The sequence below is a fragment of the Schistocerca piceifrons genome, chromosome 5, assembly GCF_021461385.2.
Source record: "Schistocerca piceifrons isolate TAMUIC-IGC-003096 chromosome 5, iqSchPice1.1, whole genome shotgun sequence".
Classification (NCBI taxonomy): Eukaryota; Metazoa; Arthropoda; class Insecta; order Orthoptera; family Acrididae; genus Schistocerca; species Schistocerca piceifrons.
Window position 1 is genome coordinate 193,213,833 of NC_060142.1, and position 16,136 is coordinate 193,229,968.

The window sequence follows — 16,136 nt, forward strand, 5'->3', positions numbered from 1 at the left end:
CGAAAAGAAACGTATACTGACCAAATCGTACCTGCTTCCTCTTTTCATCCACAGTGTCAAAAAATGGCCTTTTTTCACTCTGGCGTCCACCGAGCCACCTCTATACCACTTTCAACAGAAAAGTTTAACGAGGAGATTAATTTACTTAAAACCATAGCAGTCAATAATGAATATACGCCTAACATAGAGGACGATATCCTAAAAAACAAAACTGCAAGAACTACCACGCTCAACACCTCATGCACTGAAATTAACCCAAAAAAAACGTTTTTCTATTCCTTTCGTACGACCCATTTCCTATCAGATTCAGCGTTTGCTTCGCAACAAATACAACTGCAATGTTGCCTTCTCTACTAATAATAATCTGACGAGAAACTTCGTTCATAATTTGAAAACCTTTTGCTCCCCTAGAGAAAGTTCTAGCATTTATAATATCATCTGTGATACCTGCTCCTCCTATTATATAGGGCAAACTGGACGTGCTTTCACCATCAGATATAAAGAACATCTTTTGAGAAACAACGGCAGCAGTTCCCTAAATTCATCCTTTGCCGATCATCTCTTAATTACTGGACACGTGCCTAGAGCCATAGGCGAAAGCAATATTATGCATACCGAAAAGATGGTTAGATGTGTTAGAGGAATTGGAGATTTTCAAACATCTCTCTCGTCATGATGGCCTCATTCTCAACGAACAGCTGCAGCTGTGAAATAAAAACTTTTTCAACTGTATAAAGCCATTGCTTGATCTTTGATTCAGATTTCCTCATGCAGTATGCCGAAATGTTGTTTGCCTGTTACATCTTTGCTGTTTTCATGTATGTCATAACAGACGTTTTTTTACGCTACAAAATGTATCTCTGTTTAAAGCAGATAAATATGTAACTTCATCCTATTATTATTAGTGCTTACGTTATGCCTGAATCAGCTTCATCACAATTTCATGTGTCTAATTTTGAATGTACAGTAGTCTAGTTGTTTCTGCAGCTACTAGATGGCGCTCGTAGCAACCCCATGTTTACTTGCCCACACTTTCTAACGTGGGAACCTCACTCTTGTTGCATCCCTTGTTCACTCAAGTACGAGCAGCCCTTAGTGGCTCGCCATCTTATTTACAACTACTCATGACGTCGCCTTTCCGGCTTAGATTTTTTAAAACGTGACTTGTAAGTACTGAATCTCTTTCCAGTCAGTACAAACTTTAATTTTATTAATGTATTATATACCGAATATGATTTGGGACAGTTAGTTTAATTCTGAAGACGACGCTCATAGTAGCGTCGAAACCTGGTCAACTTTGACTTAATATTTGTGACCGAGGGCTTATTTGTTCTAATATAAATATTAATATGTTCGTACAGAGATTTGTACTAATAGCAACGCCATCTCATCTTCGGTAGTAGGTCTGCAGTATTTAAATCATGTAATGATGATTACCGAAATATTTTCTGAGAGTTAATTTTATCTTTATCGGTTAGTACTGACCCCCTACAGCCCACTCACAAGGATTTTCAAATGATAAGTACTGAATTAAATTTTAAAGCATGTATTAGTGACAACGGTCAATGCAATGATAACTCAGAAGTCGTGTATAATTTAACTTCACATGACAATTTAGTAAATTAGCATCCATACATTGAGAATGAATGTAATAAGAGCGTGGATAATACTTTATATTTTCTCGAGAAGGAAGGTGAACAGCGGTTTTTTAATTCGCGCACATATGTCTCTGGAAGTAATCGTTCTCTACGATCTTTACTGCACAAGTTCCCCATATAGATTAGCGAGTACTACGCATTTGAACTAAACTGTAAAAAGTAATTGCTTCGAAAATTTCTTTCAGGAATGCAGATGTGTCGTGATGAATGTGAGAACCTGATCGGTATTTGCTTATTAGGTTATTCACAGTTATATAGTCGGTAAACTTACATTTTCTGAGGCCTTAAACAGCTATGGAAGAACAGAGGATGCTGCGGTAGTGTTATTCTTGTTTAGTTGAGGCATACGTAATTCCAGTCACTGGGAAAACGCTTGCAGTAACAAAATTTTTGGAAGATGTGTGGCATTTTGGAATCTGGGGTGATAAAAACATATTTGAACATTTGCGTTGTAACAAAGTTATTTACCATACAAAAGATGCTAACTTGTTACGCATGACGCATATTTTAGCGGTACTGCAGGTAACATGTTTTACGAAGAATCATTTTATTCGCACATTCGTGGTTGTCGGTAAAATTTAGTAATATTTCAATTCCTCGAACTAAACAGAGATCGGTTGCATACATTACTTTCTATATCTCTAGACCATGCAGATTTTTCCGTAGAATTGTTTTTGAGTGTCTGTTATCGGTAATCGCGTGGAAATATCTGAGTTTAGCTTCCCATAGCTTGACACAGTAAGTTTCCCATTTGCTTATAGATGACAAAATTTTGCAGTGTGGGTCTTGTTCTTAGGTTCAATGTGCAGCTTCTCCTGAGATTCATGATATGTTTTAGCATTTCCATTATTCAAGTCGCAGGTTTTAATCCCTCTTTTACGGTCTTTAGGAAAGCATACTCATCATTCTCGAAACTTCTAGAAAAGGTAATAAATCGGCTTCATAACCATCCGACTACAAGTAATATATTGTCAGAGCGAGGGTTTGTATTACTAAAGGGCTCAGATACGAGGAGGTGATGTACACATACCCTGAGAATGTATTTGATTCATTAGATAATAAATTACAGGCTACTGGTCTATTCTGAGACAAGTCAAACGCAACTGACTGCGTAAATCACAGTACCCTCATAAGTAATTCAAAAGATTAGACTGAAACAGAAACTGCTACAAATGGTTCACATTATACCTCTGTGACAATAAACGGATGGTATGAATGAGAAAGATCTCTTCTTAAGCTATCAGACATCACCAAATGGAACTAATTAGATGTGGAATCCCACACTTCTTCTTGTGTGTATCAAACTTTCGTCAGTAACATTAGTAGATGTCAAGATTTCCTTTATGCAGATGATATAAACATTGAAGTGAATAGTAAATCAAGTATAGTTTTAGATTGATGTGTTAATCAAATTTTCATGGCCGTTAATAAATGATCCGTAACAAATCCTTGGCCTAAAACTCTGAAAATGCACACTAAATGTAGTTCAGAGCTTGTAACAGGTTTCGTTCCAGTCGTGCCGACAATATGGCAACAGGCAGACGAGTTAAATTTTTGGAATTATAGCTTTATAACAAATTCTGCTTTGATGAGCATACCATATACTTCCTGAAGTGCCTAAACAAACATTTAATTGTAATATGGATGACTTAAGAATAAAAAAAAAGTAGCACATTTCGCTTACTTTCATTCCATAAAGTCATACGTTATCACTTTTTGGGGTAGCTCATCTAGCAAAGATGAAGTGTTCCGAGTGCAAAGACTAGTAAAGTGTGGCGTAAACTTAAACCGTCCTTTGAGGCCTGTTCAGGGAAGTAGGGATACTAATTAACACTTCCCTATGTAGTTATTCATAATACAATTTGTCATGAACAATATTTCTCTTTTCGAATTAGTAGAAGACATGTGGCTACAGTAGCCTAAGAATTATCGTGTGCACTTAAGTGAACATTTGTATGTATTGTAACAAGTGTGTTATTACCTTTTAAAGGAAAATAATTTTGCTTGTCTTATTCCACATCCATGTGTAGAATTGCGCTTAGGATCTGCGGCATGTATATTAGCATATCTCATTTTCTAGGAGAATTGTATTGTGTATTTTGTTCTGTAATATGTTATTGAGGGTATCCTCATGACAGATTTATAGGTAAGATAGCACTCCTAGTCTAATCTGAGCAACTCTATACGCCACATTAACAGCCATAAAGCACTAGATAACAACATACACAGTACATCCTTAGTAATTTGAAAGTAATGGAAATCATGAAAAAACTGAACTTCCTTAAGTATTGCCAGTTGTAACATGTGCCTTTTAAATTCACGAAGAGCTATAGCATTCTTCCTTGAGAACAAGTGAATGTTATTGTCAGAATACTTACTATTTCGCCAATAGCTGTGGACGCTCGCTTTTACACGTAAAGGAAATTTAGACACACACACACATGTGGCTTGGGCTGCAGCACTGAATGAACTATTGAATCGACCGAAAAATATAACTAATCTGGCATGAGGAAGTGGTGATACAGATTTGTCTGAGGTTATGGTGTTTCTCAACTTCGCTGAGGGTATGCTTTCAGAATGGTATCGTCCATGTACACAAAATATACGGTTAAAATGAATGAGAGGACAGGCCTTCTATGGTCGGTCTTACTGCATCTTAAAGGAAGCACCTCGCACTTTACAGAAAGAGAAATAAGGTGAAGCATATGTATTAACTTGTCAAAGATCTTAATTTATTTGCCATGCAAACGAGAGAAATTATGGAGAATTCTGAGCTTTCCTCACATTTTAGTGGTCGCTGTTAGGAGGAAAACACGACTGAAAACAGTGTGTTATTAACAGATTAAAACACTGAAATTGTAAAGTCCCTTCAGACGTAACTGGTTCCAAATTACAAACAATTCATCTTCACCGATACTCATATTACAATGTAACTCGCCAATTTTAGAAACTAGGCAGTTTTGGTATTAAAAAGCGCTGTTATTTTGACTTACTTTCACAATTTAGTTGTAAGGACTACATCGCAGTTACAAATTTAGCGTCTATGGATTCACAACATTGCTTGAGTTATGGATGCACCGCTTTTTCTGAAATAGAGTGGGTATTCGAAAATATGAGGTCTTTTAGAGAAAGTTTCATTACCAAACGCAGAACAAATTTGGCTCCTTTCTTCGTTTCCGTTCATAATGAATGATAGTGCATTACACCAGCATCTGATACGACATTTCGGTGCAACACAGATAAAACAGTATCTGTTTAGCTGTTAACAAGAGCCATAGTTGACTGAGAGTATAAATGTAGTATATCACCCAACAAATGGGAAATTTGAACAACTAAATTTTTATTGGATGAGGAACAGCTGTTTACATCGTATTAATTTAAGTGCTGAATAACGGAGATAAATGTAAGAAGGTGTCAGTATAAAAATAATTGTATTCGATGGTCAAACTTAAGGCCAGTGAACCCGCTCATCAATTTCGTCAAAATGACATTTTTTAATTATTTGAAGCCCAAAGTGGTTCAGTTCTTTGTCAGCGTGAAACTGAAAATGAAATACAATAATTATTACGAAATGGTTATGGATCCCACAAGATCCAGATTTATTTTGAGATATTCAAAATTCATATATACTGTAACCTTCTCAGATGAGATTATTACCTAGATAAATGTTGAATGATAAAAATAACTTAAACATTTGAAACAATATCCAGTTAAAAAGAACCATAAGCACAACAAATCCGACACTAAGATTTATTATGTATGTTCCTAGTTTGACACCTTAAACAAATTTCAAAAAGGAAAGAACAGTATCAGTAATTTTGCACAAAGACACCTACCAAATCTTACTGAGCGAGGTGGCGCAATGGTTAGCACATTGGACTCGCAATCTCCAGGACGACGGTTCAAACCCGCTTCCGACAATTCTGGTTTAGGTTTTTCGTGGCACTAACTACTGATAGGCATAGTTAGCAAATGAAAGATTTTGATAGAGAAGAAACAATGTATTTACCTTAATAGTGTTCAAAGGTCATAATATACACTCCTGGAAATGGAAAAACGAACACATTGACACCGGTGTGTCAGACCCACCATACTTGCTCCGGACACTGCGAGAGGGCTGTACAAGCAATGATCACACGCACGGCACAACGGACACACCAGGAACCGCGGTGTTGGCCGTCGAATGGCGCTAGCTGCGCAGCATTTGTGCACCGCCGCCGTCAGTGTCAGCCAGTTTGCCGTGGCATACGGAGCTCCATCGCAGTCTTTAACACTGGTAGCATGCCGCGACAGCGTGGACGTGAACCGTATGTGCAGTTGACGGACTTTGAGCGAGGGCGTATAGTGGGCATGCGGGAGGCCGGGTGGACGTACCGCCGAATTGCTCAACACGTGGGGCGTGAGGTCTCCACAGTACATCGATGTTGTCGCCAGTGGTCGGCGGAAGGTGCACGTGCCCGTCGACCTGGGACCGGACCGCAGCGACGCACGGATGCACGCCAAGACCGTAGGATCCTACGCAGTGCCGTAGGGGACCGCACCGCCACTTCCCAGCAAATTAGGGACACTGTTGCTCCTGGGGTATCGGCGAGGACCATTCGCAACCGTCTCCATGAAGCTGGGCTACGGTCCCGCACACCGTTAGGCCGTCTTCCGCTCACGCCCCAACATCGTGCAGCCCGCCTCCAGTGGTGTCGCGACAGGCGTGAATGGAGGGACGAATGGAGACGTGTCGTCTTCAGCGATGAGAGTCGCTTCTGCCTTGGTGCCAATGATGGTCGTATGCGTGTTTGGCGCCGTGCAGGTGAGCGCCACAATCAGGACTGCATACGACCGAGGCACACAGGGCCAACACCCGGCATCATGGTGTGGGGAGCGATCTCCTACACTGGCCGTACACCACTGGTGATCGTCGAGGGGACACTGAATAGTGCACGGTACATCCAAACCGTCATCTAACCCATCGTTCTACCATTCCTAGACCGGCAAGGGAACTTGCTGTTCCAACAGGACAATGCACGTCCGCATGTATCCCGTGCCACCCAACGTGCTCTAGAAGGTGTAAGTCAACTACCCTGGCCAGCAAAATCTCCGGATCTGTCCCCCATTGAGCATGTTTGGGACTGGATGAAGCGTCGTCTCACGCGGTCTGCACGTCCAGCACGAACGCTGGTCCAACTGAGGCGCCAGGTGGAAATGGCATGGCAAGCCGTTCCACAGGACTACATCCAGCATCTCTACGATCGTCTCCATGGGAGAATAGCAGCCGGCATTGCTGCGAAAGGTGGATATACACTGTACTAGTGCCGACATTGTGCATGCTCTGTTGCCTGTGTCTATGTGCCTGTGGTTCTGTCAGTGTGATCATGTGATGTATCTGACTCCAGGAATGTGTCAATAAAGTTTCCCCTTCCTGGGACAATGAATTCACGGTGTTCTTATTTCAATTTCCAGGAGTGTATATAGCAGTTCATGACATCCAGTCTTACAAATTTCAAAAGTCCGCCATTTCTCTCCCCACATCCACCACTGCTGGCGGCTCACCTCCAACTGCTCAACGCTACGCGTTGTTCACATCCAGCTGCCCAACACTACAATGGCAGACAACAATGCAAACTAGCCACAGACTGCACACAGCACAGCCAGTGATTTTCATACAGAGCGCTACGTAACGTTGCCAATAAGAAAACATAAACAGCCTACTTACAATAGTTGTAATTTAGTCTGACACCCCCTGAGCCATCGAGCAATACTTCGACGTACTCCATGAATTGATGCATGCTGTTATTGTGGTCACCTTTCCTGTGTGGTTGCTGTCTCACGCCACCTTCCTCATACTCCGGAAACTTTGCTTGATATAGCGTTTGAGGAAGTCGCAGGGGAGTTACCACTGAAGCTAAGGAACCCAAGCCGCAGTGCGATAGCCGCCAGCTTATAAGCGCCAGGAGCTGGTCTCCTAACGCGCAGACACTTCCCAGCAGTTTCCATAGCCACAGCGGCTGCAGTCCCTGGGAACCATGGTGCACTCCACGCTGTCCGTGACGGCGCTTCTTCTGCTGCTGCTGCCCGCGGTGCTCTGCTGGAGCCTCCAGCGGCCACCCGCGGCCAGCCAGAACAGGCGTAACGTGGCGGCAGAGGTGGACGCGCTGCTGGCCAGGCCGGAGCGCGTAGACGCCGCGCTGCGCTGCTTCCTCGCCGATGGCGACGCGCCTTGCTCGCGGAAGGGCTCCGTCGTCAAGAGTAAGAGTCTTCCAGTTTTGTTCTCTTGTTTGTCCTCATCTTCTTCCGAGACATCAGTTTTCTGAAACTGCGGCTGCCCTTCATTTCATTCTACTCGTATTCCGTGCTAATCATATCTCACATATCTGAAATCCACAATGTCTCATGAACACACTTCTTCAGCTATACTTCTGACCTTTCAAAGTACACCACCAGGTAGGGTAGCGAACAGGAACGGTGAACGGAAGGAGGCTGATGATACTAGACGGTGGAAAGTATTAAGATAGGAAACAATTACGAAAAAACGAAGAGTGTAAGAACTCAGAGGTCCACGTGGAGACCTGCCCTGTGACAGAACACTTGATGATGACGACGACGACTGTGCGGCTGGTCCCGGCGGAGGTTCGAGTCCTCCCTCGGGCATGGGTGTGTGTGTTTGTCCTTAGGATAATTTAGGTTAAGTAGTGTGTAAGCTTAGGGACTCATGACCTTAGCAGTTAAGTCCCATAAGATTTCACACACACACACACACACCTTTGGCAACAGCTATTATCGTATCCTGAATTGGCGTCGAGTCCAGTTGAGATGAAATGACAGCTATTGATAATTCATTTGGTGCTGCTTCAACTCTTTGCTTGCCTCAAAACAACACACGACTAGTGGTTTTCAGTTGCTGATATACCTGGAGAACGATCTCTGCCGGTCAGCAGTCAAACGCCATCTCTATTGAAGGAGATCAGTACAGCATGGACAACCTGCAGTCTTGTGTTTTCTTCATTAAAGATATCGTTACTGAGACCTCAAAGATAGCACACAGCCACCACCCTTAACAAGTCAGAAATGGGACGGCTGTTGTCCAAAACTATCGGTTTTGGGAAATAGATTTGATCCTTTGATGTAGCCACTAACAGCCCATATCACCCCCGTCTGACGATGACCAATTCTGGCTGGCAGCAGTTGTTCTCGCAGGAGACTCCACACATGAAGACTTCCATCGCGGTATACGCAGGACCGGGACTCGCAAAAAGACGACGTGGTGCTACTGTTGTGTACAGCGCAGTCGTTGGGTGCACCACATTTTGTCTCTGGTGCCGCGTCAAGCGGAGCTGAGGCAATTTCCGCCGTACCGACAATCAGTGGCGGTCCACAAATCATCACACTGTCCGTCTGGGTCAAAGTCTTGTTGCAAACACCCCAAATTCTGACAAGGCATGTAAATTGGCTGTACGATCCTGCATGGCTAGGAGAGCCAAATTTCTCTAATCTCTTCGTATGAAACCGTCCTGATTCTGCATGGAATTATGGACCTCTAGAAGCCATCGATACCATACTCTCATGACACCAACTCCTAGCATTCCGATTAACGCAAGCAACAATTTCGCGGTACGGTGAGCTGCACTCTCCATAGGTGGCGTCCTCAAGTGTTAGTTGATGCTTCACGTTCTCACACAAAGTATAACACTGTCTTCCTACAATCAACCAAGTTCAGATGCATATTCCAATCAAGAAAACATTTCTGATGGTGATTTTTTTTAAAAATAGTATGGTATAATAGAAGTGAGAGCCATTTCTAGCCCTAAAGTTTCGTACACGCTGCATCACTGACGAACTCACTGCCATCAACATGCATGAAGTAGTCGCTGCTCAGGCAGAAGTAATTCGTTCACTTCACTGTCGTTGGAACCTCTTGTAGACCACGTGCTTCACATGGCCCCAGAGGATGGAGTCTAGTGGCGACATTACCAGCTCAGGCGATCCTGCTTGATATTTGTAATTAGGACTGCCCGTTCCCACTCTTCGCTTTGGAACAAAAGCTGCTAAATCCATCTCCTGCCGCTGAATAACTATTGGCAGGACAAGTGTCACATCGGAAATACGTCATTTTATTATTTCTAATCGGCACATTTTCTCATGACCAGGTTCACTTATTTATCAAAAAAATGTGCGTACGTTACTGCGTTCAATAGACCATCAACGATTTACGGGCCGATAACGTACTGTCTGATTACACCACACCAACCATTCACACTGAACTGCTGTTGGCTGAACACTTAGCTTTGCCAATGTGAGTTTCCCTTTGGCCAGCAGTGCATGCTTCTCAAATTTACGCACTCGTGATTTGTGACCGTAGCCTCCAGTGACATCATTAAACAGTTTAGTTTTGTATTAGATGACAAGTAATGTGTATATTATTTCGCCGGCCTTGTGGCCGAGCGGTTCTAGGCGCTACAGTCTGGAACCGCGCGACTGCTACGGTCACAGATTCGAATCCTGCCTCGGGCATGGATGTGTGTGACGTCCCTAGGTTAGTTAGGTTTAAGTAGTTCTAAGTTCTAGGGGACTGATGACCTCAGAAGTTAACTCCCACAGCGCTCGGAGCCATTTGAACCATTTTTTATATTATTTCAGCTGCTGCAAGGACCGCTAGTTCTTCAGTTTCGATGATAACAATTTTCCATCGTATACGTTATCCTGCGGCATAATTTTGTATTTTCCGAAGTCCTGAGATGGCATTAACGAAGGAGGGACTAGTTGGACTGCATGTACCTGGGATTCGATGTGCATGCAGTTGTGCTGCACTTAAGGAATTTTGGTGAAATTCGCCTTAGGTTAAGAGAATGTCGACCAATTCTTCAATGGTAAATGGCTTTGTACTCATGAATTACTAAAACACTACAAGTGAGTTACAGCATTCCTTGTGACAAACATGAGTTAAGTTGACACTATCATTACTGCGCTTCAGTTAACTCCTCCGAATGCCAACGCTCAACTTCGGTCAGAGCAGTGTAAACATAATTATCTGTCGCTTTGCCGGTGCACGTTTCCTTGGAGAACGGTTATCATGCGGGTGGCTTGTAGTTCAACAGCCGCAACAATAGCACCCCTGTATTCGTTGTATTATTAGACCGTGATTTCTCGTTAGTTGTAAAAACAGTAATATCACATTTGTCTCGTTGAGAGGTGCCACTCTGGCCGCAAGAAAGGCACTGTTCCATTTTAAAGGACCCAAAATGATTCCTGTATCTCGGTAATTAATGAATTAGTGGAGACGCATTGGTGTTTATTTCATGCGACCCTTGTCTTTGTTCGTCCAGGTGAAAATAGGGTACAGATATTTTTACCGAATCAAAAGTAATTTGGGAAAATGGATTTGGGAGCCTGACCGTGTATACAGAATGCTCTTGACGTTACTCCTGCACTCTCTACATTTTCCAGCCTGTAGTACATCTCATGCCCATTTGACATTTTCTGCCTGCTGGATTCAAGGTGTTATAATTTTAATGACTATCACTGTATAAGCGTTAAGTTTTCTTGTCATTTCCGTTTTACGTTTATGGTAATTTTGATGTGGTAATCGTTTACATTCCTGAAGACTGTTGTTCAAAATTACTTTCCAGGACTCATTTACAACAAAATAAGGTACAACTGTGCTGGCTGCCCAGAGGACTACAATAAGGGTGTCACCAGACTGCTGGCACACGTGTCCCTACATCGGCCGGGAGAGATGTATCAACTAATTGCTAAGAACGATCCAACTGGATATTTCCTCAACAAGTATGGTCGGACATGGAAAGCAGAGGGTATTTTAGTGTGACCCTGTTCCTCGGAAAGTGCATTTAGAGCTTTTATATGTAATTTATTTCTTTATTTATTATGTAAAGATTGTAGGGAATTAAAGATGAGACTTCTCGTTTTCTATCTTTTGCTGCTTTCATCCTCTACTGAGTAAATTACAGTTGTTCAGGGCGTCGCCTCGTTGGGTCATAGATTTAATGTGAGTTCAATGCAGTGAGTAACAGCCCAGTATGTACGTAAGTTATGTCTGCAACACTGTTTCGTACAATGTGGACTCAAGTGGAATTTGCGATAGCACAACTGTCAAAAGAAATTACCGAATTACACTGATGAAAGTATATATATGGAGAGAGAGAGCACATTATAGCAGACGATATTACATAAACGAGTAAATCCAAAAAACTTCTGGAAATTGGAAACGTTACAAGATAAATATTTGTAGGGATTAGGTAGCGAACTGTTGACTCTCACTTTGCTACACCACTACGGGCGATCGCTGCAGAAGGCAATACCATTTTTCCACGGTTGACGGTTACATTCATTTTTAAATGGTTTATTCTATAATTTTTTCAATATTACGATTCTAGGCGACCGAAGGTGAGGAGTGCTGAAATATCAGGAAACGTAAAATATGAGGTACAGGCCTAGATGATTATAATACCCTTATGAGAAATGTTTGACTGATACTTTATTGACTTCCTGCCTTAAGGCTCCTGTGCATGGTAAAAAATTTGTCAAACTTTACTAGTTTGGTCAAATGTTTGTCCGTTTGGTGCGTTGTTTGACGTGCTGGAGAGAAATTTTGATTGACGGCAGATTGCCAAGATAGCGAACGTTGTTTGTGCTGATGTTTCGCCTTGCGTGTTTTGTGACAAACAGAGTTGTATTACAATTTATGTCACTGCATCGTCAGGCTACACAACTGTGGAACCTACGAACAAGGATAAAAACAAAAGATCACTAGCAATTACCAAAATGGGAGAAGAGTTACATCTTTCCCAGTCGTATATTACGCACAGAGAATTGAAAAAAAGTCAATATTCTAAGAACAACATTCAGTCGGGTGTGTAACAAAAATATAGAAGCTCTCTAATCCTTCCACGAACGATGTATGTATTCCCGCGATGAGGTATTTCAGTGAACTATCATTACAGGTTAAGGTGTAACAGAATAGATTTTCGCATACTTGAGTCTTCTTTTCCAATGTGAGGCTAAGTAACTCTAAGAAGTTATTACAATTTTCTCTGTCCATTCGGAGGAAGTTGTTGTAATCATCATGTTGTGAGTGTAATATTTCCTTTAGATAATTTTCAGGGGTTTTCAAATTGATTAGCCGCCGAAGAGTTCTCACTTCATGGAAATCAAACTAATGTAAATGAAAAAGAAGACCGTAGTTTTCATGAATGTTGCGAAATGCCGCTATCACCTGGAGCTTGCTAAAGTAACAGGGTTAATTCCAAATTCTTTACAAAAATTAATCCATCGACATATCCACACTGAGCTCACCGTAGTTTGGACGGGGACGCTTCAGAGTCCAAGAAAAAGTGTTTCCACCCTTAGACAATAAAGATTTTCAGCACAGATAATCTCTTTGTGTGACGATATTTTCTTCCTTCCACATCATTCTCTAATATAAGGAACATCAAAATATTGCGCAACATTAAATCTTGAGAAACCCTTACAGAACTCGTTTGGCATCACAACGACCAGTTAGTGAACGGGCGCATTGTTCTGGTAGAAATGGATTTTCTTGCTTGCAAATCATCGCAACCTCTGCTCAGTTCACTACCAAAACATCCAGTAGGGCAGCGAAAGAAGTCATTACCACTATTTCACCCTATTCGAAATGATATAATGTAATTTTAAATATCACGTGGCTGTTTTCCCGCATGCGAAGAACTCCTCGCCTTTTTCAGCAAATTATTAGTTCTAGGTAAAACCAATTATGAGGGGTGAAACGGAGTAACGGCTTTCCGTTTTCAGCCACATAATGAAGTCCGCAATACGTCAAAGCGTTCCACTTTTCCCAAAACAATTTTGAAATGTATTTTGTCGTGCATCTGTTGCCAGTCACAGCCAAGTGTCCCATAAAAGGATACATATACGACGTCTCTGTCTTTATCAGCATATTCTTCTATATTTTTCTTCCCCCCCCCCTCTCCCAACTGCCCCCCCCACACTCACTCACTCACACACACACACACACACACACACACACACACACAAAGGATTTCTTTCACTTTCAGCCCTTATAACACCTTCAATAAATTCTTTAGGTAATTAAGGCGCAATGGAATGCAATTCACAGTCTTCCCGCCCAGTCCCTTCTGGAGAATGAGTGTGATAAAAGACCATACGCACTGACACACAAGCAAAAAACACAACACATACACCAAATTTTGATTTTTGTGTGTGTCAACTGATAACATTGTCCTAGAAGTAAAATATAAATACTGTAATCCTAATTCCCCAGATCCTATTAAGGCTACGGTAGTTCTCCTTGGATACGAAGTGAATGCTGGATGTAGAAGTCCCCTCCTAAGTGCTCGCATCTGGGGTTCCTTCTGCCCCACTAGCAGCCAGCTGGAACGTTTAGCTGAAAAGAACAGCTACTTTTTACCCGGCCGGGTATCAAACATCCCGCTCTGTTCCCATGAGTAGAAAATCAACAGTGAGAAAAGTCCTTAGCCCCGACATGCTATAGCATGCTGAAACAGCTTTATTAGTATTGCTCATAATTAGTTGGTTTCCCCTCTTCACACTGCTTTTGATACTTTCTACAGACTTCGACTATAAAAGAACGTAACCGTAATAGGTTTCAATCGCAAAGTGAGCGAGATCGTGATCACAACCTAGACATTCATTTTTTATCAATATCGGCCAACGTCTGTCACGGCTGCACAACGCGTCTGTTGTTTCGTTAACAGTAATTGCAAACGCAGAGACGGGAATATTTAGTGATTTTGGAGTATGATAGATCAGAATTTCCACAACAGATGACAATCGAACTAGCTGAGAACTTACGGTAAAGTGGACGCTGAACCCCTCACAATGGCGGTCGTTCGAATAACTAGAGTGCAGCGACTTCAGCTTCAAGCCGCTGGAGCAGAGCGTGGAGCTGTTAACTTCTTTACTCTCGTTTACAAACTGATACTCGATTCAGTAATGGCACAGATAGGCGAGTCTCTGCCTCCCAGTGTTATATTTTCATCACAGCCTCTCTTGCCTCAGCAAACGACAAGCTGACTTCTCCAGAAACACTCAGTACATTCTTATTGATGAATTCATTCTGCTTTGGCATGGTGCAGCAACAGTGTAGTACCTCAAAAAAAGGCTGGCATAATTTTGAGAAAAACACGTGGAAGGTGGAACCACATATTTTGTCACTTGTCATTTCATGCATACACTTTATTGCTTGACAACAATTACAAATTAAAAACCTTGTTACGAAATGAGCAACAATGCTCACAATAATTTAACAAATTTCAACAAGATCAATTCATTATTGAAATACAAGGAAAGCTAGGAAGGCATACAATTTAAACTTAACTCACAGCTGGTACACACCAGAAGAAACGTTAATAATGACCCTTAAACAAATACACAGTCCCCTCAAAATAAAATAAAAGCTGGGACGGCATACAATTAAATGTGACTCCCAACTGGTACGCACCAGCAGGAGCATTAATAATGATCCTTACACAATCCCTCAAAATACAGGAAGGCGACTAATTTCAGCAAACAGTTATCACAGGAAACTGGCAGCAGTCACGCAAGTCTGACGGTGAACGGACTTGCAAAACACACCTTAACGCTTGTGTGCTTGCTCAACTCTCAAAATTTGAATAGATCAATGGTTGTGGAATTAACTGGGCGACACTCCACCGTGGCACGTACAAAATGATCAAATTTACTTGAGTTGAACAAACACGAGGCAGCTGACAGAGGCAGTTGGCTGCAGGCAAACCTGGACATCGCGCAGCGACGCAAGTGCGGCCTCAGCAGGAAGAAAACACGTCTCTGCTCCGGGCCCAGGAAACAGGAACGCATCGTCCGGTTCCATAACTAACCTGCCATCAAGCATCAGAAATCACACAGTAATCTGCTTAAGTGAGGCTACAGAAGACAATATCTAAGCTGTAGAAAATATTAACTTATTTCTGAAGCGGCTACATATACAAGTCACGAACTTGGCCCTAATTAAAATTGCATGGAAACTGACAACATGAACAACAACCTCCTGCAAATCCAAATACCAGGGCACACCCTCTTTTAACAGTGCTCTGCCTTCGACACAGACTGTATTGCAGTCCCAGCTACATTAACTCAATTTACAACAGAGAGTATTCATACACTCACGATGATTATGATCTGGAACAAGCAGATTAACATCAGTTACACTGACCAGTAACCATCCACACAATCACTCGGAGACATAATGAACATTATGAGCCCAATTCAACATTAACACAGACGTCGGGTTACGATAACAAGTAACAGTGAATGATCAGCACTTAATTCCACTCAGGTGCGAACAGCTATGGCTATCAGGATTGCAAGCAGGGGTGTTACAGCCACCAATCTGTGCATGTGATCTACAGGAACTGTAATGTTTAAGCCTCCAGAGCAGACCAGGTATTTGCTGAGCATGTTGCACCTACTGTCAGCGGCATTTCCCACAAT

General features: G+C 42.1%; 1 protein-coding gene across 1 annotated transcript; it reads left to right on the plus strand.

Moving 5' to 3' along the window:
- Positions 1-7,639: 7,639 nt before the first annotated feature.
- On the plus strand, positions 7,640-11,571 carry LOC124798540. The gene is made up of 2 exons (XM_047261990.1): positions 7,640-7,898; positions 11,276-11,571. The coding sequence occupies exons 1-2, from the start codon at positions 7,676-7,678 to the stop codon at positions 11,470-11,472; spliced, it is 420 nt and encodes a 139-aa protein (XP_047117946.1). The 5' UTR covers positions 7,640-7,675; the 3' UTR covers positions 11,473-11,571.
- Positions 11,572-16,136: the final 4,565 nt, after the last annotated feature.

Coding starts and splice junctions, on each gene's coding strand:
- LOC124798540 (XM_047261990.1), top strand. CDS start 7,676: ATGGTGCACTCCACGCTGTCCGTGACGGCGCTTCTTCTGCTGCTGCTG. Junction 7,899..11,275: donor GAAGGGCTCCGTCGTCAAGA/GTAAGAGTCTTC, acceptor ATTACTTTCCAG/GACTCATTTACAACAAAATA.